This window comes from Ambystoma mexicanum, chromosome 11 (genome assembly GCF_040938575.1).
Source record: "Ambystoma mexicanum isolate Mex_15411 chromosome 11, UKY_AmexF1_1, whole genome shotgun sequence".
NCBI classification, from domain to species: Eukaryota; Metazoa; Chordata; class Amphibia; order Caudata; family Ambystomatidae; genus Ambystoma; species Ambystoma mexicanum.
This window is the reverse complement of record NC_090934.1, coordinates 1373126200-1373151592: the sequence shown is the minus strand read 5'-3', so window position 1 is coordinate 1373151592 and position 25393 is coordinate 1373126200. Positions and strand designations below refer to the sequence as shown.

Sequence of the window (25393 nt, the reverse complement as noted above, 5' to 3'; positions counted from 1 at the left end):
GCCTTGTGCCAAGGCCTTAGTTCCTCCCCATCACCTCTAAACTCCTGAAACTAGCACCGCTGGATCCCGAAGTATAAAGTTCCTTTTGCTTCAAGGACTGGTGTGCACCCGTTACCCCATTTTATACACAATCCCAACCCATACTTCCCTACTCCCCCCCCACCTAGTACTGCGATGAAGAAGAGTAGACTAGGAGTAATACACACTTCCTATGTGAAACACCACTCTATTACTAGGACGAAGAAGAGAGACATACAGACATCTACTACTAAAAGTCAGGCATGTCCCAGTAATTGTTTTTGTGAAGGTCAGGCAATACCAGCCAACAAGACACACCTGAGGCCCTTTAGAACAAAACAGTATAGGGGGAGAGAACTGCTTTGGTGGAAAGAAACCAGGGGGTTGGGAGACTGGCGACAATCCCAGAGGTCCTGTAGGACCCGGAGCGAGTGAGTCGCGTGGTGGGTGCAGGACCGGGGGACTGTGAAATGGAAGGCAGACAGCGGGAGCCATCACACTACTGAAAAGCAGAACGGCTGCAATCCACAGCCGTTCGAGGCGGACGTGTGCAGGAAAATGTCCAGCAAAGAAGCAGAGACGAAGCGGTCTGCATCCCCGATATCAAGAAGGTGAGCAGGAGCAGCAGGGACTGTTGCAGTAGAGACACGAAGAGCTGGTGAGGGTAAGAGGATACAAACACTGGAGTGCTCCCCAGAGAACCGCAGGCAAGTAGCGGTTCGTGAAAATGAATGAAGCTGGACTATATTGAATGACCAACTGAACGTAAAGTGCTGCATGAATGAAATTATGAAATACTGAGTACCGACCTAACTGAATAAAAGTGCTATTTGAAGGAATTTACACAATATTGATACCGAACAAAATTAAAAGTACTTTGTGAATCTAAATCAAGATGTATGAAATACTGAACTAACATTGGGAAACAAAGTGACAAGGAAAGTCAAACCGGGTGCAAGCGGTGCCGTCAGCAGAACTAAAGCAAATAGATTGATAAACCAATGTGACAAGTGTATGGGAAAAGCAAAAGACTGACACTTAAGAGTGTTGCAGCAATTAAGGAGAATATAAGTTTCAATTCGGAAGCCTGAAGCAGAAAAGGCTATGAAGGTGTTACCCAAGACCAAGGGGGAACTTATGGTTGTGCGATCTGTAATGGGTGGACCGTATGGTCTGACAACTGCGCCAAGATCTGGAAGTTCACTGATGTGAAGATCACAGGCATTACAAATTGAGTCAAGGAGAAGCACAGGGCTCCTGGTTGCGGGACCTGTGATGGGTGGACCGGGTGGGTCCGACAACTGCGCCTAGACCAGGGAGCCCTAAATGTTGACAAACAAGGCTTTGTGAATGTTATAAAACCTAGAAAATGGGTGTTGAAAATACTGGATTAGACAAGAGGAGCTGGGACGCACCCCCTTGTTGTGAAAGGATAGTGAAGGAGATTTCTATAGACTATATCTTGAAACTTGAAGAGACAGAAAGCTTAGGTAAAAGCCTAAGGTTTCTGGTTCCGTGACCTGTGATGAGTTGACTGGGTGGTCCGACAACTGCCCCTACACCGGGAAAACCCCATTGGTAAAAACCAAAGAGATTGCTGAAGCGAACAGTAAAAAGCAATTGAACTGAAATATCAAGAAAATAGGAGCATACCATTAATTTGGAATTAGCTTGATTTGTTGAACATTGAAAGACTGAGAATCAGTACAAGTTAAGTTAAATATCTTAACACAGAAAGGGAACCCCGAGACTTAGTGAACGAGCCACAGGGAAGTGTGTATTGAATGCTAAAGCCAGAATGCATGTCAAGTTGACCTATTGTTTTCTTACAAAGAACATTAAGCAAGTGCAAGTCGCATGAGTACTACAGTGCAATCTTGGGGAAGGGAATCCTGTGAAATGTCATGGGGAAGGGAACCTCAAGACCCCCTTTTGTGTGAACTGTGCTAGATTGAATATGGGCAAGGTAACCTCAAGATTTGGCATAACCTAGGCAAGATAAGCAGCTATTGGAACTGTATTGAACTTGTGAAAGAACATTTGCTGAAACCAGCAGAGACTTTACTTTTGAACACTATTTTGTTGGCCAAGGAGGACCTGGCACCACGTTTATTTCTAGATGTGAGGGCAAGCATAGGTTTCGACACAGACCGATTTGATTTGGACTGGCAGACACAGACTTCACTTAGTCTTCTGTAGGAAGGGAAATTCCCACCACAGTTATAGAGCAAGTTAGGCGTTACACCATCCTGATCCTTAATAAAGATTTTGGTATTGAATTTAATAACTGTCTGTCATCTCTTGATACCATGCCTGTCTCACAGCAGTCACTAGACGAGGGCATTTTTGCAACTGTTGAACATGAATTTACTTTTTAGAATGTATATTAACTGGACACAAAACTTTTATTGTCTTAAATCTACTCTGAACCTGCTTAACAACACTTTTTTTTAAACCAGTTTGGTAAGATACAGGTATACTTAAACAAGTTTGGCCTGTTGACCCTTATTTGAAGTGCCACTGATTTCTAGTGACACCACTGCAGTTATTCTGTCCGGTGTTCATAAAGCAGAAGTGTATTCCCTCACACTGTGTAATGCGTGTGATACATCAGGCCTTCTTTCTTTGCATTCTGGAGAACTTTGGAGTATAAGTATTTGCAGGTTATGGCGCAGAGAACAATTGAAATGAATGTGGGCAGTCTGCTGGTCCAACATTTCCAAATCCAAGATCAGGTCAGGTGCGAGTAGCACTCCTTACTTGGTGTAATTGCATATGAGTTTTTTAATTATTACGGTAGTGGGAGGGAGTGATAGAACACATGGTAAGGAGCCGGGGGGGGGGGTGCCCTTGCCACGGGAAAAAAGATCTGATGTCTGTAAAGCAGTGATCTTCAAACTGTGGTCTATTTCACTCAAAGGGGCTCAGCATAAAAGAGTTTGAATAGCAAGCATATTATCAAGAAAAATTGATGCGCTTTTATCATTGCTTGAAACAGGCATGGTGCGTGTTATGCATTGTCCGACTTAATGTTGGACAACTCTGAAAAGTTTTTGCAGTGTCTAGTTTACCTTTTGGTTTCATGAATGTATAAAAAGGGATGCGGGGGCGGGGAGGGGGGTTACCATTTCTGATTCTGCACTTTCTTTTCGTTTCTTTCAGATTCATCGGATGCAAAGGGACTGGCCTATAGACTTGGCTAAGAGACTGGCCTAACAGCTGAACACCCATGCCAAGCGATGTCGCAGAGCATAGCACAGCCGAGCTGTGGAATGTGGTGATGCCTCATACTGCTGGGCACGAAGAGCCACTCCTGAGAAGTACACGGCGAGGAAGCTGCTGGCTCAAATCCCAAGGCTTCGCAGAAAGCAACCTACAGTTTTGAAATGTACTTTCTTCCTCCTGTTCTGCGAAATGACCTGTTTGTTATGATACGTGCATTGTACTTGCTGGTTTATGGATGGAGAACATATTTAGCTACTCCATTGTACATAAATTTGAGCCAGGCCTGGGGAGTGTGGGGGCAGAGCAGAATGCAGCCCTCCTATGCACTGGTGTGCGTTTGCATTACAGCCTATTTCTCTCTACTTCTGGTCTCCTGTGTATTATATGTGTCCAAGTGCCGAGCGCCTGCTGTGCCCGAGGTGGCGTGGGGGAGCTGGAAGAGCACTGGTATCATGGGGAGCAGCACAAGCATATAACAGGGGGGGCGGCTGTGATGCGAGGCCATCTTTGAAATGCAGGTGCAGTCGTGGTAGGGTTAACACCAGAACATTAGCATCTATTAGGAAGATTGTGGGGCACATCAGTATCATACCCTCGAGGCCCCATTCCCGTTTAATCACTGCCTGCTCGGCAGCCATTGGACGACAGCAGAGCGTGCATCACAGCCTGGAGCAAAACAATAGGGGGGAAAAAACCACCTCCTGCACCTCACCCCCAGGCTCGCCTGCCCTATGGGCCAACAGTGCAACGCCCGAAGTAGAGGCCCAACAGGCTAGTGTTGGACTGTTTTTTTTTTGTCAAAGTGGGACCGTTTTTGTTTTTCACAGTGGGCCAGTTTGGAGGTGCTTCACTGTGCAGCAAGTAGTTTTGACCACCAATGTTATTGAACAAATATTCTTCTAAATGCACAATTCGCACCACAGGAACTTGCTGAGAAGAACTGGGAAACACTTTGAAGCTGCAGAAAGGTCGGATTTTAAAACCTTTGGGGGTTTTGTGTGTAGGAACACGGAAGGTCTGGACAAAGGGCCTCTACATACCCCTGTGGTATATATAGCCGAGGGAGACTGAGTAAAACATTATAGTGATCTGTTTGACACTAATGTGCTGGACAGGTGCGACAGATGCGAGATTCCAGAGATGGGCATGTGGACCCGGTAACTCTAGGGGAGGTATTGCGGGTTCTAAAACCCCAGGGACAGAGGGTGTCCCAAACTATCTGTTTCGGGCGACACCAGAAGTACGGGGACCCTCCTTGGTCCAGGTGTTCAATGCTCTCCTCCTGACTAACTGTATTCCAGAGTTAAGGTGGGAGCTGTTGTTCCGTTCTATAATAAAGGGAGTACATCTGTGCCATCTCCATGTGGCGCTATTGGATGGGACTTCAAAGATGTTTGCTGGGGTCATTTGGAATCGTGTGGACGAATAGGACTTGCAGCTAAAGAGTGGTTGTAGACCCTTCTGGGTGGGGTGCACCCCCATAGAACAGGTTATTTGAACCATGTTGGTCCTCGGGTTAAGGGGCTCCCATGCCTCTCTAAATGTACCCAGATTGTTTAGCTTATCAGCCTAGATGAAACTGTAGTCCGATATGTGCCCCTGAAACCAGTTTCTTTAATTGCCTACATTGCTTTTTCCTAGATTTACCTTAGAATCACGGTACTTCGAAATGATTAAGCATCTTCGATAACAGGGTACACATCTAAATCGAATCTGAATATTCGGGAGTCATTTGTGCCCAGTAGAGATGTACTGCCGAACCGTCAAGCGTTGTGTATGGTCTTGTGGCTGGAGCCGATGGTCCTGAGATCCTGAGAGAGGGAAGCAGCTCAAGAATGCGAGGAACCACCCGATCATTGGCTCGATATCTACGCGGAAGTCCCATTTGGAGAGCATTTATTCACGTGCCCCTTTCAGAAACCTTCACCACATCGATTGCAAGGACGCGCCTTCGAGGAACTGCAATCTCTGCCAATGTGGATCAGAGCTGGCAATCGATCATCCAGATTTCATGTTGGTAACGTGCAATAGCTTGCAGGCAATCTTCACTACTCCGAGCCCTACTTTTGCCATTTACAGTTCTTACCCTTTTGCTAAAAAAATCCCTTCTTTTCAAACCACTCCCCCTCAATGCCTGTAGCATGTAAATACTGCCCCTTTTACCCATTTTACTGATAATAGGAACATTACTGGCAAAGATGTGCCCCTACTTAAGGACAGGGAAGGGAGGGGTGGGCTAAATACTGTGAAGAGGAAGAGCAGGGCAATGAGTTATGAAGGTTACCATTGAGTCATTGTTGCATTCCCCTCCCCCCACCCCTATTTTCTCTTCCTAATCCTTAATTATGAGGTGTAGAGGAGCAGCTCAGCCGCCTGAGGGACTCAGGGAGGGAACACCCAGCACAGCCTAATGTACTTCAGAATTCCTTCCAAACGTGTCCCAGACCAGGAGCCAGCATCCCACCAGTCGGACGTTTTTTCACTTTGTGTTCCGGTACTGCAGATCTGCATTTATAATCGAGGAAGGTAGAACTACGATTACCAGCATGCCATGGGAAAAATAAAAACCGGACGGGGTGTGAGGCCCATAACATGGGACACCTTGAGAGCTCGGATAGTTTCAATACCAGTTCGAGGCAGGGTTATTAACCGCCAAACATGCCGTCATGCTCCACTCGGGAGATGTCTGTCTAATCCAGTTTTTCCCCCCATTGCGTTCTGACACTTGTGGTTCTACAGTCCCTCCCCAACCCCCCTTATAAACCCAGGACTACTTGCCCTAGAATGAACACAAACAGGGCAGGACAAGCGTCTGCTGAATGGAATGGGCATGTATTTAGCAACCCCCATAACACTGCCCTGCACCCTCTAACCCCAGTACATGCACAGACATTCCCCAGGTTCTCGTCAACCCGAATCCACCCTACCCCCCCCCCCCCCCCCCAACACAGATTCTATTTATTTATTTAGATTTGTAAAGCGCACTACAGCACAAGGGCATCGAGGCGCTGTTGCAGAAAGTGTATTAGTTACAGGTAGAAGGCTATGCTCGTGGTTACAGGGAGCGAGTGCCTTCCAAGGTGCTCCTCAGACTCAATCACTCCCTACACCACTCACTCTATGCACAAAACCGCCACATCTCACCCTCCCTATACTAAAGTATCCCATGTACACTACAGGCCAACATGCCCCATTCTCTTCAGGAAATGCGAGTCCAGTCCTTTGTTTAAATTTGCATTCGGGGACTTGTATTCCCCATTATAAACCCAGGACTACAACTCCCCGAATGCACTGGTATTCCCTGAACGAAATGAGGCATGTTGGCATGCATTCTCCCACCCTCCATATGCAACGAATAATCACATGCCAAAATCCACAAGAACCCACGGGTGCGTTTTATGAGCAAAGGCCTTCACTTTCGTCCCTCAATGTGACCAGAGCCCACTTGTCTCCCCTCCCTAACCACAGAGCCCATCCAGTATATCACAATCATTATACTCGGCACCCTGACACATATGCCATCACAATGCCTTTAGCCACTTCAAATGTGAACACAGCACAATCGAACCCCAATTTACAGGTTACCCATCTCTCACGCCTCCTGTGCACTGAAGCGGAACCCGCCTAGGCCCCCTCAACCCCAAAAGAGAGCCATAGCTGAGTCGACTGAAGACGAATGGGGTCCCGCCATTTCAAAATGATGTCCGAGGGCTCCCTTGACTTTGGCTGGGGAAATCCACGCCAAATGTCTACAACAGCGATGCACTGTAGTGCAGCAGATTAAGATTTTCAAAAGGCACATGTATTAGAAAAACGGTGTCCAGACCCTCAACTAACTTGTGCTGGATTATGGGGCAACCTAGCAAATAAAGCAATGGCGGGGCAGATTATAAAGCGCCACATGTACTGTCCTCCATTACCCAGAAAAAAGAAAGCAAGGCAACCAAACGGGAAGTGAAACACGCAATGAGAGCTTTACAAAAATAAAAGATATTCGGTTGTCTTCGTCTGACTCCGTGCTCTCAAGTTTCCCATAGACATGTCTGAGAAGGCCATCCAGTCTTGTTTTGTTCCCTTTGAAACCTGGGAGTTGTAGTTTGTTTTGCCCATTTGAAAGCAGAACAGTCCATTTGAACCAAGTCACACATGTCACTGCGCCACCTAGTAATCATCAATGGAAGTTCGCGTCCAGTTCAGAAGAAAAAAATGAAGACATTGTGGGTATGCAAATGACCCCAAATGCAAGCCCTTTGCTCTATAAAATTGCCTTTGCCTTACAGGGCCTTGCCGAAGATAGACATTTCTCAAGACTGCAGAAAACGGCATTCCTGGTTTCCCCCTTATTAGGGATCATCAGTGTACTATAGTCTGACAGTCTTGTGGTTGGAGCAGTGGGACACGTTTAGCAAACACCGGCTAAATTATGATGGGGTTAAAAGGGATTGCAAAAAAATAACTCACAATTAGGAAAACTACAAATACCAGAACTCTAAGCAAAACTAGAACCATATTGCCTTCTCATGCATTGGCAAACTCGAGAGCTCCGCATACTCAAAGTCCCCCAAACCCCCAAGGTGCGTTGGCCCATGTCAATTAAAAAGGGTGAAAGGCCCCGACACCGATTCTCGCTTCAAGTGATATACAGAGGCTCATTAGACACCCGCCCTGGCAGAGCCAGGAACCACTTCCACTCTGCCCCATACAGAACCCAGTGAGGCTCTCTTCGAGGCTCTTTCTATGCAAAGATCCCCTCTGAACCCAGCGCCACTGTATGCGATGCAATCATCCCCTTATGCTAGTTCCACTGCACACGATCTCTCCAGACTACCGCAGCACTCTGTACTTGGCGGTGCCCGCAATCACCCCCCAAACACAGCCCTTTAGACTTCCACAGTACATATTCAGATAGAGCCTGAGCGAATTGCCAACCTTCCTTAACCCCAGATTCCCTGGACCGGTAAAGAATGAGATTTCCCCACTGTGCTTCAAGACACTTCACAAACCCTCTCTCGCTATGCACATAGCGCATTCCCACTCCAGACCTTTTAGTTTCACCGTCGTCCTATCCGAAGTGGGATCCTTGGGACCATAGAGGAGAACACGGGGGGCAAAACGGGACAGTCGCCCAGTTCTCCTTGACTAACTGGGGCAGGAGCGTCATTTTGCCCTGGAGACTCTGCAAACAAACACCAACCGGGATTGGGTGCCATGCTCTCCTAAATCACTGGGCACTAGGGGCGGCATGGCTTCCGCTCCCCTCCTGCTGGGCTTAGGCAAGTGTTACCGTGCATTTTGCAAAAAATAGCAAGTGCTGCTCACCTCAAAGCGGGAACGCGGCTAGTTCATCCCCTCAGCCTTTACTGGTGGGGTGGGTGGACGGGCTAAAACGGTGTGTGGGCTGCGCTCCTAAAGCAGAATGCTGCCAAGGCAGCTCAGCTTGTTAGGCGACTGTTACTGAGATGTTTTATGTCTACACATGCTTGTAGATCCTATGAAATGCTTTTTTCCCCCCCAATTCCTGGTGTAAAATGTCTCGCGTCCTTCACTCTTTCTGGGAATGTCTCCCCCATAGCGAAAATCAAAAGGCTAACACCCATATTTTGGACTCCTTTCCCTTCTATGTACACGTTCTCCCACTTCGCCTATATATAGCGCCCATCCCGCCTCACCATATCTGTGCCTAGAGGCCTTTTAGCCTCCCTCCCCGCTGCACTCCTCACCTACAACTCGCCTCAGAGTCCATGCAGAGTAGGCACCTGTGCTCGTGAACCCCCTCGCGGAGCGGCTGCGCCCCGGGAATTCCCCGTGCCCTCCCCCTCCTACCATTGTCCAGGCGGAGGCTAATGCGGGTCTCTCGGCCATCGGGGGCTGGCGGGAAACCGGGCTATCAGTGCTGCTGCTCCCAGGTGCGCTGCTCGAGTCCCGGCTGAGGACTGAGGCAGCTGCCGCAGGTGTCTTGTGACGCAGCACACTCGCCTCCCAGGCACCGCAGGGACGAGACCTGTGAAACCCTACCCTAGCCCGAGGAATGCGAGTCACCAGCCCGTCCCCAGGGCGGGGAGAGGGCATTCATTCAATATGGGGTAAAGAGGCTACAGACAAGTCATGCATTCAGGAGGGGTCACAGGCGGTGCAGATAGCCAGTACATTCATTGCACGCGGGAGGAGGAAGGGCGCAAAGAGACTGCATCAGTCGTGCATTCTGAGGTGAGGGGGAGTATAGACAACTCATGCATTCAGGTCATAGCAGATAGCCTGACCAGCCCGTTTTATGCATTCAGGGCATAGAGGCTGCAGATAGCCTGACCAGCCCGTTTTATGCATTCAGGGCATAGAGGCTGCAGATAGCCTGGCCAGCCCTTTGTATGCATTCAGGGCATAGAGGCTGCAGATAGCCTGGCCAGCCCTTTGTATGAATTCAGGGCATAGAGGCTGCAGACAGCCTGGCCAGCCCTTTGTATGAATTCAGGGCATAGAGGCTGCAGACAGCCTGGCCAGCCCTTTGTATGAATTCAGGGCATAGAGGCTGCAGACAGCCTGGCCAGCCCTTTGTATGAATTCAGGGCATAGAGGCTGCAGACAGCCTGGCCAGCCCTTTGTATGAATTCAGGGCATAGAGGCTGCAGACAGCCTGGCCAGCCCTTTGTATGCATTCAGGGCATAGAGGCTGCAGACAGCAGGCTGCAGACAGCCTGGCCAGCCCTTTGTATGAATTCAGGGCATAGAGGCTGCAGATAGCCTGGCCAGCCCTTTGTATGAATTCAGGGCGTAGAGGCTGCAGACAGCCTGGCCTACCCATTTTATGCATTGAAGGCATAGAGACTGCAGATAGCCTGACCAGCCCGTTTTATGCCTTCAGGGCATAGAGGCTGCAGATAGCCTGGCCAGCCCGTTTTATGCATTCAGGGCATAGAGGCTGCAGATAGCCTGGCCAGCCCGTTTTATGCATTCAGGGCATAGAGGCTGCAGATAGCCTGGCCAGCCCGTTTTATGCATTCAGGGCATAGAGGCTGCAGATAGCCTGGCCAGCCCGTTTTTTTTAAGCTGTTAGCTTGCATGGGGGGGGGGGCAGGGGCATAGAGGCTGCAGGCAGCTCATGCATTCAGGGCACAGAGGCTGCAAATAGCTTGAGCAGCCCGTTTTATACATTCAAGGCATAGAGACTCCAGGGTTTTCAGGCCCATACCGGCATGGTTGCAACGTTAGCAATGGTGCCGGTGCTTCAATGACCCCATTTACATGGAGTCCTAAGGGACCCCATGGAAATGGGGATTTATGGAAAAGGGTATCTTTACGGCCGCCACTTGTAATATCATAGTGGCACCGGGATATCAGGTGGCGGTAAAGGTGTTACTGGGTTGCCAGTAAACCGCCGCCTATGGGCAGGTTTTACGAGCAACCCTAAGGTCTCTAATTATCTGAAAACAATCTTCTTTCCAGAATTATAACAATTCATCTTTATTTGAATTTAAAATTTAGGTTTTAGCTAGAATCGAGAGAACGGCTGTCATCAGCCGTTAGGCGTTTCCTCAAGAAAGCCAACTTTTTCCAACGCATCATGACTTTCAAGCATAACAACCCCAGTTCATACCGGATAAACTGAATTGTAGTGCTTTTAGGAAGGCCCCACACAGGCCTTCAAGCAAATTCCAATTCATTTTTGAGTTGGAGATGTACATTTCAGAACTGTATGTTACAATGGGCACTACTTTTAGTTTGTAGAATTTAAGTACTGGGAAAATTATACATTTCCCATATTTGTTTAAATTCAGGATCCCTTGGACGGCTAATGACTAATCCTTTGTGCGTAAAGCCTCGGCATTTTTCTTCTCTTTTACATAATTATTGTAACTGAAACCCAGATATCGATAAACATCTATTCTTGACAGTACAGACCCAGCCACACACAATTAAATTTCACTTCCCTTTTATGGCGAGCAGGTATTATTATAATTATTATTATATTTGATTTGGCTGCGTTTATCTTAAGGTTATTTTTGCTGTCATACTTTTCAAAAGCACGCAGACTTTTGAAACCCTATTGGGGTCTTATCAATCAGGTCTAAGTTATCAGCATAAAGTAACTAATGGATCTCCTGACCGATCAATCTAGGGGTGTAAGCCCTGGCAGCGGACATAACTTCATTTAAGTCGGAGACATATACATTAAACAAAGCAGGGGCAAGTATACACCCCTTCTTCAACCCTTTTGCTGACAGTCTTTTTTTCTCTGATAATTTCCTTTGTTGGTTTAACCTTAAGTATAATGAAGTGTTTGAATAGATTTGTAAAATCATGTCCAGCAGACCCATAGGCCACCCCCAGTTTTTGAATTTAGACCAGAGATGTGCCTTATCTATGCTGTCAAACGTGACTGCAAAGACGATAAACGCTAAATAGATGGGGATTGCATCCGTCAAAGCCCTCCTTTTTCAGTCAGGTAGTTTAGCCGAAAGCCTTTAAAGCCTTACCCACACCTATTACGAAACCTGATTGGTTTCTGTCAAACCGTCCTGTATTTGAATGTATCAATTTCTTTAGATCTTTTAGCACCAGAGCAGCAAATGATTTTCCCGGCAGTCTCTAACAGCGCCATAGTCCGGTAATTGGAGGGAACGGTTCTTTGTCCCTTCATAAAGATTAGTATGATTACTCGAGCCTCTATGATTGATCTAAATATTTTGGCTAATATGTTCGCCCACATTTATGGATATCTTTTTAGGATAGAGTTCGAAAGCCCATCCATTCCCGGGACTCTCAACCCACTACTCTTAGAAATTAGTAGTTGGATATCGTCTATGTCAAATGTCAGGGGCCATTTAGAGACATCAACCATTATATAATTTCAGTTTGACTATTTGGGGACGGTGTTCTAAACATGGTGGTAAAATGGGCAAACCATGCTTCTTCAGATATCCTTTTTTTTGGAGGGCTAAGTGGGGTGTATTACATCGATTTAGGGCTGACACCTAGTTGAGTTAACTACAACACCTGTTAAGTAAGTTCAGTTCTTTTATTTTTACAGTAAATTGTTCAATTTTTTCAAAACGGTGGGCAAGCAGCGGCTTTAGTTGGAGTGAGACTCAGTCCCAAATTCTTCACAAAATCACAATGTATGATTTTCCAAATTGCCATGTGCGCCATAGACCAATCGTTTTTCCTTTTGATCTAATGATTACAATACTATTGTTCCTGATCAATCACACAATGTTTTATTTAAATAGCCAAGACAGCCAACTTGTGTTTCGACCTTTTAACTAGGTCTTCCTCAGGGAAGAAAATCACATTAGCACCCAGGGTGGGGGGAGCCAGCCAATCAGGTGGCCAGGAAAGCAGGCTGGACCCCCTGGTGAAAGCCCGTGTTCCATGCCGCCAAACGGCCAGCTCCCCCGCTGCCATCTTGCCCCCCACCCTCCGTGCCTCATTTATTTATTTATTTTATTTTTTTAAACTTTAGTTTTTATTTGCATTTTTATATAACAGACAACAAAGAAAGAACCGAACAACTCTTCACCCCCTCCCTCTGTGGCCCCCCCCGAACCCCTCCCCCCCCTCCCCGTGTCCATTCCGGTGATTTGTCTTTGGGAGACTTCCTGTGTGGCTCCGTCTAGTGAGTCTCGAGGTCGATGTGATTCGTGACCGCGTCTATGGTTGGCTTCATGCCTCCGTTCCCCAGGACGTGGGGACCCAGCCCGTAATGTTCTGACCCGCCGGGCTAAGGCCATTCCTTGCCGAAGGGGTACCTTCCCTTAGATTCAGTGGACATCCCATCCCCAAGATTGCAATACCCCATACCAGTCTGTAAGGAATGAGCCGGTGTCATTGTTCACCCTGGCGGTTAGTTTGTCCATCATAAACATATTTTTAACTTTAGACAGCCAGTCCTCCTTGGATGGGGGTTCTGGACTCTTCCATCTCTGGGCCAGGGCTACCCTACCTGCTCTCAGCATGGTTTCCCACATCCTTGGGTATCGATGGAGCTCTGTGTCCTCTGGGGGGAGGCCCAGCAGCATCGTTAAGGGGTTTAGCGGCAATCTTTCTTCCGTTACTTCCTCTATCCAGCCCCTTAACGACTCCCAGTATGATTGTACTTTCGGGCAGTGCCACCACATGTGGCTTCTGGATCCCGTTTGACCGCAACCTCTTGGGCACCTCGGGGACACCCCGACGAACATTTTGGACAGTTTTACCGGGTCTCTGTGCCACCCCTGTATTACCTTGAAGTTATGCTCCATGTCTGCGGTGAATAGGTTCCCATGGAATGCTATCCTAAATATTTTGGCCCAGGCGTCCTCAGAGATCTCCTCGCCCGCCAGCTCGTTCCAGAATAGGCGGAAGCTCCTTCTTCCTTCGAGGTTGTAGGTATTCAGTAGTTTATACACACTAGACACTGCTCCCTTCCTGGACGTCGCAGAGTCCAGAAATTTCTCAAAAGGAGTCAGCTGCCTGCTCAGATTTGGACCCCATGTTTTAGCGCAAAGGATGCCCTTCAGGCGGAGGTATTCGAAGATGGAGAGTGATCCCTGTCCGAGGGCAACTTTCAAGTCTTCATAAGGCAGAAATTCGCCGTCTCTGAACATCTGCCCAGCCCACTCCAGGCCCTTATCTGACCAGGCCTGAGAGTTCCTGAATCCCTGCCCTCCTAAGTTAATAGGGTGGCCCCAGAGAGAGGACATCGGGGACGGCCAGGTGGTAAGATGAGCAGTGCTGGGGCCCTCTTTCCAGATGTCCCAGAGGGCTCCCAAGGTGGGGTGTGACCTCAGGTGATTCGGGATTGACTTGCGCGGGGCCCATAGGAGGTCTCTGACCTTTAGGGGGTGGGCGTCCATGTCCTCTAAGTAAGACCAGTACGTTCCCAGCCCCTCTTTCATGTGCTCAAGGAGGACGCGAAGCTGGGCCGCGCAAAAGTATAGGTGGAAATCCGGTAACCCAAATCCCCCCTCCTCCCTTGGCAGGGTCAGCGTGGCCCTTCCGGTTCTCGGGGTTTTCCCTTCCCATATAAAGTCTCGGACCCCGTTTTGTAAATCTCTAAAGCTCTGTGCTGGGACTCTAGTCGGGAGTGCAGTAAAGAGGTACAGGAGCCGAGGGAGTACGTTCATTTTGATTGCGGTCATTCTGCCGTACCAGGAGAGGATCATCTTCCCCCATCTCCTCAAATCTGAGGTGATCACCGCAATCATGGGGTTATAGTTGGCTGCACCCAAATTCGCTAGATCCCTAGTGAGGAGTACCCCCAGATATTTTATGGCCACCTTCCCCACCTTAATCCCATGAAACCTAACCAAGGGGTCCAGCACTGGGTCTGTTGTTCTCATTGGTAGCATGACAGATTTCCCCGTGTTAATTTTTAGGCCTGAAAAGCGACCGAATACAGAGATCAGGGCCAGGAAGGGAGGGAGTGAGGAGCTCGGGTTCACCAAGTAGGCCAGGACATCGTCTGCGAATAGGGAGAGCTTAAATTCCACCTCGCCCCTTTTGATACCCCGGATATCTGGGCTGGCTCTGACCGCTATTGCCAGTGCCTCCATCGTGAGGACGTAAATCAGTGGAGAGAGTGGGCATCCCTGTCTTGTCCCGCGGGAAAGGGGAAATGGTGCAGACAACACCCCGTTCACCTGAACCCTTGCCGTTGGGGCGCGATAGAGGGCGGTTATCCAAAGCATAATGTGGGGTCCAAAGCCCATCCTCCGGAGGAGGAGTTCCATGTAACGCCACTCCACCCTGTCAAAGGCCTTCTCGGAGTCCAGGGAAAGGACGCAAGCGTCCAGATCCGATGATTGGGCGTGGTGGAGGAGGTCTATTGTTTTGCGGATGTTATCCGACCCCTGTCGTCCTCTTATGAAGCCCACCTGGTCCCCGTGTACTAGTTTCGGCATTATGTTTTCCATCCTCTTCCCTACCACCTTGGCCAAGATCTTAACGTCAACGTTTAGCAGTGATATGGGGCGGTAGGAAGAGCACTCTGCTGGGTCCCTTCCTTCTTTGGGCAAGACCGCTATAATGGCACCCATCATTGATTCTGGGAGAATGTCCCCCTCTAGCACCGCGTTGAAAACCCTTGCAAGGTAAGGGGCTAGGGCGGAGCGAAATCTCTTGTAGAAGAGGACGGAGAAGCCGTCTTCCCCCGGGGCAGTGCCCACCTTCATCCCACTAATCACCCTGTCCACCTCATCCTCGGATATTGGGCCTTCCAACCCCTCGGACATTTCCCCGGAGAGGGACGGGATCTGTATGGTGTTCAGGAAGTTATCTATCTGGGTGTCGTCCCCTTCGTATTCGGATGAATAGAGGGTTTTATAGTATTGCCGGAAGGTCTCTCCTATGTGGGGAGAGTCACTTCCCATGAGTCCCCGGGCGTCCCTCACTTCCTTTACCCTCCTGCTTTTCTGTACCTCCCTTAACTTCCAGGCGAGGATCCTGTCCGCCTTGTCCCCTTTCTCATAGTATTTCTGCTTAACCATTTGCAGACTCCTCTCAGTTTTGTGCAGGAGGAGGTTTTTAAGTTGGAGCCTATAGTCCGCCAGTGCTGCCACCTGGTCTCTGTCTAAGAGCTGGGTCGGGGATCCCCCCGGTTGGAGACGGGTTATCTTTTCTCGCAGGGCTTTCTCCTGTGCTACTCTCTCCCTCCTCTTTAGGGCACCTATTTTTATAAGGACTCCTCTTAGGGTTGCCTTGAAGGCGTCCCATAGTGTGTGCGTGGGCACCTCCCCGTTATCATTAATTTCAAAGAACTCCGTGATGGAGTCCAAAACCTCCTGGGCTATGACCTCATCTTTTAGCAGGTACGTCATTGCATTTCCACCACCCTCTGCTTTCCCTATTCCAGCCCATTTTGATGATGATGCGGACCATGTCGTGGTCCGACCATGGGACTGGGTCTATCGTGAACCCTGATACAAACGGACAAAGACTGTCGTCCGTTAGGATGTAATCTATTCTAGAGAATGAATTATGAACGGCTGAGTGGTAAGTGAAGGAGGGGATCCCTGTCCTAGGGGTCGGGATGGTATCCATTAGGCCCAGGTCCTCGTTTACTCTCCGGAAGCTCTGCGCCATGGCCTCTTCTATGGGCCTGGGATTAAGAGGGCCCATTCGCTTCCTGTCCATGGTGGGATCCAAGACCATGTTGAAATCACCTCCCACCACTAGTGGGCCCTGTACGAATAGCCTAAGTTTGTCCCTGGTTTCCTCCCAGAATTGGGCCTGGTTTTCGTTCGGGCAGTACACCACCGCCAGGGTGATGGGGGCCCCCTGTAGGGAGCCCCGTATCAGTAGGTAGCGGCCTTCGGGATCCTTCAAGCTCGCCTCCTTCTCGAACCCTACGTTCCTTCCTATTAATATGGCAACCCCCCTTTTCTTGGTCCTGTGGGATGCGTGGTAGACCTCCCCAATTCCACCCCCCCTCAGCCTGGGCTCCTTCCCCCTGGCCCAGTGAGTCTCCTGGACAAACAGTAAGTCCAGTTTCGCCCGCCTAAACTCTCTGCAGATCAGGGATCTTTTTGTGGGGGTGTTCAGCCCCCTCGCATTTAGGGTGCCCACTCCTAGGGCCGGATAGCTATCAGCCATAGTCAATGTCTCCTGCCATACTGGTCAGAGACTTCGCCTCGGGTCTCCTTTTACGCTCCCCTTGAGTCACCGGTTGGACACTATTGAAATGAACCCCCAACTGCCCCACTAACCCCCTCCCCAACAAACAAACCCCAACTTGGTTATGAACCCCCTCCCCCTCCCCCGGCGTCCAGCCAGATAGTTCTGCCATCGCTGGCTTTTTGGCCGGACCACCAGCCTGCCCCTCTCGGCCAGGCGTCCATTGCAGAACCTCATTCGTGTGAGCCCCCCGCCCCCGATCTTGTTCCCATGATGCCCCCTTTTTGTACTTGCTGTTCCGCGTGGTTCCCGGGTGACAGCCTTGCAATCCGTCTGCTAGCTCCGGCCATCCCGGGGGACCGGTCTTTTGCGCCAGTGCTAGCTGGGGCCCCTTGGTAGTCATCCCTCCGAGTCACGTCGTTCTACCTCTTTCGCTGGTGAGGGTGAGTTCAATTTTTGAAATTTCCGTGCCCCAGATCTCTTCCTCCTTTCGCTTGCCGGGCCCGGGTCATTTGCTCCGCCTGTCGGTCCCGATGGCTCCCGTCGGGGGGGCTGGTCCACCACGTAGTCCTGGATGGCTCCTTTGATGTCCTCCTCAGTGGTCAGCGTTGTCCGTTGGCCCTGGTACTCGAAGGTCAAGGAGAAGGGGAAGCCCCATCTATACCTTACTCCTTTGTCTTTCAGCAGTTGTGTGAGGGGGCGGCACATCCTGCGTTTGGAGAGTGTGTATGTAGAGAGGTCTTGGAAAATGGAGACCTGTGAGTTATTATACGTTATCTCTTGGGTTCTCCTGGCTGCTTCCAGGACCCGTGATTTCTCTCGGTAGTAGTGGAACCGGACCAGGATCGAGCGAGGTCCCCCTGCTCGTCCTCCCGCCCTGTGTACCCGGTCGAATGTGAGCTCGGCGGTCATCTCCTCTTCGAAGAGGAGGGTGATTATGCTCCGCACCATTCTGGTGAGCTCTCTCTCCGTTTCCCCCTCTGCCTCCGGGACTCCAAAAAACCTAAGGTTGTTTCTTCGTTCCCTGTTCTCGAAATCATCCATTTGTCTGGACCTCTCCTCCTCCTTCTTCTCCAGGGCTGTCAGCCTCATGTTAGTCTCTATCTCCAGGGTTGTCGAGGAGGATTGGTTAGATTCAACCTGTAGGAGTCTGTCTTCCACTTTGTCAATCCGTCGGTCCATCTTCTCAAACTTCTGTGCTATGTCTGAGCGCATGTCTCTTATTTCTTGCAGTATGGATGCAAAGCCTCTTTCCATTGCCTCCGTTGCAGGGGCAGCAGCCTCTGGGTGGGCCATCTCTCGGACGCAGGTCGGGACTGTTCCGTGTGGGCTTGGGACTTGGTAGCGGTATTTCTGTAGGTTCTTATGCCAGTCCATGCAGGCCGTTAGATGTACTTGGGCTGGTGGGGAGCTTTTAGTGGGTCACTTCGCGGGACCACTGGAGTTGGTGTATGGGCGGGCACACGCCCCGCCTGACTCGGGCGGGGGCCTCACACCCGGTGTCCCCCGGGCCTTCTGTGTACGTTTTCTTAGGGGGGGCGTGCTTGTCCTTATGTTGTGCTGCTTGGGCCCCTCGCCCTCTCTGGTGACGGGGCTGGGGGGGTCGCTTCTTTCTCCTCCCGCCTGCTCCTCTTGTACCCAGGGGGCCCCTCAGGGTGGGCACACGCCCCGCCGTTCCCCGGCGGGGGCCCTCGCACCCGGTGTCTTCTGGGCCTTTCTTGTCCCTTATGCCTTCCCTGCCGCGGATGGGGAGTCCGGCCGTTGCTGCGGCCCGCCCGTGTTGTTTGTCGTGGGGGCTCCTCCCTCGCGGACTGTAGCTCGCCGTGGGGGTAAGGGGGTGGGGGGGGGGGCGACGTTCGCCCCGCGGACAGCCCGCCGGCCCCCTCCTGTGACCGCCTCACCCACCTCCGCTTGGCCCGTTCTGGCCGACGCTCTTCTTCTGCTCCTCTCCCCGGGTCGGGCGCGTCTCCCCTTCGATCCCCGCCTTCTCCTTCGGGGGACCGCGCCTCCGGGTAGGCTCCGCCGGCTCCCGCTCCACGTTGGTGCAGGGGGGGGTGGGTGTTCGCCGCGGCGTCGGCGGTCAGCCCTCCCTTGCCTGTCCCCCGTGCGATGGTCCTAGGCCCCAGCTTCCGGGTACGTGTCGTCCGGGCCCTCTGGCGCACCTCCGCGGCCCTGGAACTCCACTTTTCCTGGGTCGATTGACCCCGCTGTTTCGCTCCGCGGGGGCACTGGGGGTTCTCCCCGCTCTGCAATCCGTTCCCACGCCTCGGGGGGGTCTATGGGGGGGCTCAGTCCCGGTTCAGACCCGGCCGGTGGCGGAGCGCGGAAATCAGGCAGCCATTGCCTGTGCGCCCCCTGGTGGCCTGTTATTTTATTTTTTTGCCCTTTTCCCACCCCCACTTACCTGTGTTTGTTGTGGCGGCGCAGGCTGCTGCAGCTGTGTCAGGACCATGATCCACTTGGGTAGCCCCAGTACCAAGGGACAACTGGGGTCTCCTAGTGAGGAGTCACTTTTCCCCCCAAGAGCGCAGCCTGCAGGAGAAGACAACCTGCCAATCTAGGGGCTCACGTGAAAAGGCCGGAGCAAGACAGCAGAGCTAAAAGGAAATAAACAGATATTACAAAGTTAATCTCCTTGTTATGCCTAATAGGCACAACTACACCACCCTCAGACAAACCCCCACTCCTACCTGTTGTTATGCTGCAAGCCAGGAACCTACTTGCACTTCATGAGCCAAAGGAGTTCTCAGGAAGGAGCGAGTCCAAGAAGGGAAGCGTAGCTCCAGGAAAGACCTAGCAGAAAACTCAGTAGAGCGAGAAAAGGAGGAATCTAACCCAGGGGGCACGAGGGTGCAACTAGGGGTACACTCCACACAGGAGATCAGGAAGCAGGAAGTCCAAAACACAACAGTTCCACAGGAGAAATCCAAGGATATGTCCCAGTACAGTTCCACAAGCAAAGAAGTTCCAGGAGACAAAATGAGCCAGGGAGTCCTTGAAATAGTAGAGAAAAGAGTTCCAGGTAGAAGAGTCTGAGTTCAAGAGCCAAAAAGGGACAAAAGCGAGATGCAGTCCAGTATCCAGGAGCAGAGGTCAAGGGTAGCCAATGAGACCAGCCAAGGGACCAAACGCCAAACACAGATGGACAAATTCAGAGAGCAGCTGTTGGAAGAATGCCAGAGTCGGGGGTAACCAGGTAGCAGCTGTATGGGATCGGACGCCAGAATCCATGAGAGACAAAACAGAAACAATCTGATATGCAAGGTCAGGAGGTCATAAAACATGGGAAAACAGAGAGTTATTATAGATGAATTCTGCTACCCTTAACACTGATAGCTAATCAGGCTGGTACTGAAAGCAGAGGCATCAGAGGTACGGCTCCATAGTAGCATTAGCTTTTTCAGTCTGGCTATCAGTCTGCGGATGGTAAGCCAAAGAAAAACGAGCATCAATACCCAAAGACTTAGTCAAGGCTAACCAGAAACGGGAGGTAAACTGCGACCCCAGTCCATGTGGGAATGGAAGGCACCGGACAACATTTGCGAAGAACAACATGGCCAGCTCCCTTTCCACTATGGTATATTTCTTTTTGCATGGGGACAAAGTTCTTGAGTAATAGGCCACAGGATGTAAACATTGTGTGATAGGGCATTTCTGTGAAAGGATAGCCTCAATCGCTACGGTGGACGTGTCGGCCTCCACGATGTAAGATAAGGAAGGGTCTGGATGTTGTAACACTGTAGCCGAGGTGAACGCCTTCTGAAGCGCTTGAAAAGCCGCCTGTGCCGCTGTGTTCCAAACAAACGGGACAGAGGGGCTGGTAAAACAGGTAAGTGGGGCCACAATTGCAGAAAATGAGGCTATGAACCATCTATAGAAGTTTTCGAATCCTATAAACAACTGTAGTGCCTTCAGAGAAATAGGTACCGACCAGTCCAGGACCTCTCGAACCTTAGAATCGCTCATGTGGACACCATGGGAGGACAAGACAAAACCTAGGAATTCCACAGAGGAAGCGTGGAAAACACACTTTTCAAGTTTGGCATACAGCGCATGTTCCTGAAGCCTTTCCAAAACTGTATGAACGTGTTGAATATGCTCATCCATGGACTCCGAGAATACAAGAATGTCATCCAAGTACACCAAGACAAAACAGTCCAGAATGTCCCAAAATATATCGTTGACAGAGTGTTGGAATGTGGCAGGAGCGTTACATAGCCCAAAGAGCATGACAAGGTACTCAAAAATACTGTATTTGGTCTTAAAGGCGCTCTTTCACTTGTCGCATTGTCTCATTCTGACCAGATTATAGACTCCACGAAGATCGAGGTTAGTGAAGACAATAAATTATGTCAATCGGTCGAGTAGCTCAGAGATCAGGGGCAACGGGTATTGTTTTTTTTTTTATAACACATTTTTTCTTGATTTTTAATACCACAATACAATGACATACATTACACAAACATAGAAACTTGCATACAAATGGTGGAGCAGTGCGATCAGACACTGTATATATATATATTGGGCACTTTCCCACTTGTCCTATTCGGGTTATGACAGGTCGTGCTACGGTTCCTTGAGGTAGGGGCAGAGTTATACGTCATGGCCTGTTGGTTCAGTTTATACATTCATGACATGGTTTGTTCCCATTTTCTCCATATTTTGTCTGCCTTGCCCGGGCAGCCTCTTGCTTTATAGACTCGGCGCTCCATTAGAATGCTAGCGTCCACATCCGATATCCATTGGTCATAGTGGGGAGTGATCTCTGAACCCCACAGCTGCGCAATGTTCCTTTGGCAATCCCTGTGGCCGTTGAAAGAAGTTTTTCAAAGCGAGTCATTTCTCCTTCCTCTTCGATACCTAGGAGAAGGAGCTTGGGTTCGTTTGGGATTGGTCGGATCATGACCCTCAAGAGCCTTTCACTACATTTTCACCAATAGTGCTGTATTCGTGTGCATTGCCATAGGATGTGGTAGAAGGTTCCTTCCCCCTGTTTACAGCATAGGCATTTGGGATCAGTTGTTTTACCCCCGTTGTATATTGCTACTCAGGGATAATATATCCTATGGAGTATTTTCAGCTGTATAAGCCGGATTCTAGCAGATATCGCTGTCTCTCTGGGATATATCAGGGTCGCGATCCATTCCTCAGGTAGTATCAGGCCCACATCCCTTTCCTATTTCATCTTTAGGCTAGACATTTCTTTCGTGGCAAAAGAGGAGATTGTGTTGTACATGGTGGATGTAACCTTGCTTTTCACGCTATCTATGACTATGTTCCTCTCTATGGGTGTGCATTCCGGCATGTCCACCAATTGGGCCCTTAGTTTGGTGAGTGCGTGATGTAGTTGGCCATAGTGGTAATTTTGGCTGGCAGGAAGACCGTATGTGGCCGAAATCTCGGCAAACAGTATAATTTGATTGTCTGCAAATATTTGCTGAATGGTCTGTATACCAGCTGTTTCCCAGTTTGGCCCTTTAGGGAGTCTACTGATTTCCGTGAGGTGGGCATTATTCCAGAGGGGCTGGACTGGGGTGACTTTATTGTCCCACCTGATATGTCTGTGTGTTTCTCGCCAGATTTGGGCTGTATGCCCTATTATCTTGCCTTCGGGGGGGGTGACCCTTCATGTTATAGAGGCTTTCAATTGGAGACATGCCATGTCTTGCTGCTATTTCGGCCTGTATGTGTGGAAGTCTGGGGTTACCATGTAGTATGTCGTTTACCGTCACCACCCGAGTCACCCAGTAATAGGTTTGGGTATTCGGGAGTCCTATTCCCCCCTCCCACACTGAGCGTTGTAGGGTCTTGAGGGCTATCCTTGGGTGTTTCCCTCCCCATAGTAATTTCCGTGTTATTGTGCCCATTTTGCGAAACTCCGTTGTGGGGATGTGGAAGGGGGCATTTTGTAGGATGTACAAGAAATGAGGTAGGGCAAGCATTTTGAAGAGTGCCTAGCAATGTTAATGGCAGTGCTTCCCAGTGGGCCACATCTTGTACACATTTTCTAACTAATGGTTGTAGGTTTTGGGTCACGTAGGTGTCCCGCCTGTTTGCAATCAGGATGCCTAGATATCGAAATTGGTTGAGTTTGATTTTGTATGTGGAGCCCTGTGTTGGTATGCAGTCTATTCCTTTGATTGGAAAGAGCACTGATTTGGACTAATTCACCCCGAGGCCACTGAAGGCCCCCTAGTTTATTAGTATTTGAGTAACTATAGGGCAGGAGTTGCTGGGTCGCTTAGATATACCAGGAGATCATCTGCATAGAGGGCCACCTTATCCTCCCATACTGAGTTCCATCGGAAACCAGTCCATGTCGTTGTGTTCCGCAGGATAGCAGCTGGTGGTTCAATGATCAATGCCAACAGCATTTCCGATAGTGGGCACCCCTGCCTGGTACCTTTCCCTAGTTGAAAGCTACGAGAGGACCATCCGTTCATCCTCACCTCTGCTATCGGGGTGTTGTATAGGAGCTGGACCCATTTTATGAATTGTTCACCAAATTTTATTTTCCTCATAATAGTCCACAAAGCCTCCCAATGGAGTCGAAGGCTTTTTCAAAGTCTATGGCTAGCAACGCCAAAGATTGTTGTATGGCGGGTGCTCTTTCTAGCGCTAAATATAGCCTGCGGATATTCACCCTCGTGGATATCTGAGGCATATAGCCGCATTGGTCCGGGTAAATCAGTGCTGTGATAACCGTTTGGAGTCTGTTAGCTAGTATTTTGGCTAATATTTTTTGCTTCGCTGTTAATTGGGGATATGGGCCTATAGGAGCTACATTCATCTGGAGGTTAGCCTTTTTTTGGGATCACTATTATTGCAGCCTTACGTAGGTCCAGTGGGAGGATACCCACTTCTAGGGAGTGTTCGAACATGTTAAGCAGGTGGGTAGATATATCTAGATGCTTTATTTTTTTCCATATGTCAAGTGGGAAGCCGTTAGGGCCTGGGGTCTTGCCTGTTCGAAGTTGGGTAATAGCTGCTGATATTTCATCTTCTGTTATTTTATTATCTAGTATAGTGGCTTGTTCTGTGGTGAATGTTGGAAGAACGGTTCCATCTAGTATGGTACTGGCCGCTGTGCTACTTGGGGGTTTGTATAGCTCTTTGTAGAAGTTAGCAAAATATTCCGCTATCTCTTCATCAGAGGAGACTATTTCTGTATTCATATTTTTAATGTTTTTCACTTGCTGATGACCCTTATTGTGTTTTTCCAGCCATGCAAGCAATTTGCCATCTTTTTCCCCAGTTTCATATAGGCGTGCCTTCATGGCACTATGTACTTTTTTGGCGCAGTCCAGAGATAGATTATGCAGCTTCTTCTGTGCTAGTATTAGAGCTCTGTTTGTTTCGGGAGTGTCGCTAGTAATGTGTGCTGATTCTTTGATCATAACTTCTTTCTCAGCTTCTACAATCTGTTCACGCTGGGCCTTTTTTTAGCTGTCATCCAGGAGAGGATTTGGCCCCGTAAGACTGGCTTGTAAGCCTCCCATAGCGTTCCAGGGTCATTGACCGAACCTGTATTGAGTTCGAAATAGTTGGAGGTGGCTGTTTCTATCCTCTCTTGTAGGTCTGGGAACTGCAGGTAGTAGGAGTTAAACCGCCAAGTGGAAGGAGGATGTGGTCTCTCCGTTTCAAGCTCAAGCAACAATGGGGAGTGATCAGATATTCCCCTTGGAAGGAGGGATGTGCTATGTGCTTTATGAATATTCTGGCTTGATAGGAAGAAGTAGTCTATTCTAGACATCGAGGCATGCACCCATGAATGGAAGGAATATTTGCGCACGTCACTGTGCAGATCCCACCACGCATCTCGCAACCCCAGTGCAGACGCAAAGGTAGCCAGTTTGGTGGTGGTGGCGGGGTTTCTCGCTCTCATGTGTGTGCGGTCTAGGGTATTATCCATTACTTCATTGAGGTCCCTGCCTATCACCCAGGTGTTAGCTGTATTTGCCGCGAGGATGGGGGTAAGATCAGCTCGCAGAGCATTTAGGAGCGACGGTGGGGAGTATGTTGCCATAATCGCCAAGGTTTGGTTCCATATCGTTGTCTGTATTTGCACATATCGTCCACCTCTGTCCTGCGTTGTGTGTGATCTCCAGTGGTAGTCTTTTGTGAATTAATATTAGTACCCCTCTTGCCCCCATGGAGAAGCCCGCATGCATCGCTGTGCGGTAATTGGATCTTTTGAAGAGGTTACATATCGTTCCTGCAAGATGTGTTTCGGTTAGGAGGACTATGTCTGGTGAATGCCGGTTTATATATTGCAACACTAATCTTCTTTTAATGCTGGACCCTAATCCATTCACATTCCATGTCATAAGCGTTATGTGTTTATTGGATGTACCAGCGTCAGGTGCCATCGGGTGTTTGGATGTTTGATTTACGGATGTGCCTCGTAGGACGTAAATGTTTCATGGTTATTAGGGTGTGATATATTTTGGATCTCATCTTGCTCGTCGTGCTCGCAGTGCCATCGTATGCTGAACATTGAATAAGACTTTTTTTCCCCAACTCCCCCCTCACTATACTCCAACCCCAACTGAAGCATCTGTCG

At 49.5% G+C, this 25393-nt stretch overlaps 1 protein-coding gene across 2 annotated transcripts in view; it reads right to left on the bottom strand.

Annotated features, from left to right (window-relative positions):
• Positions 1 to 9182, bottom strand: part of LOC138504450 (transient receptor potential cation channel subfamily M member 7-like) — a 1624316-nt gene extending 1615134 nt beyond the window's left edge. For both annotated transcript variants that reach the window (XM_069624957.1, XM_069624958.1), the window contains exon 1: positions 9067 to 9182. In XM_069624957.1, coding sequence (XP_069481058.1) covers positions 9067 to 9105 — 39 coding nt within the window. In that variant the 5' untranslated portion in view covers positions 9106 to 9182. The remainder of the gene's footprint in view (positions 1 to 9066) is intronic.
• Positions 9183 to 25393: the final 16211 nt, after the last annotated feature.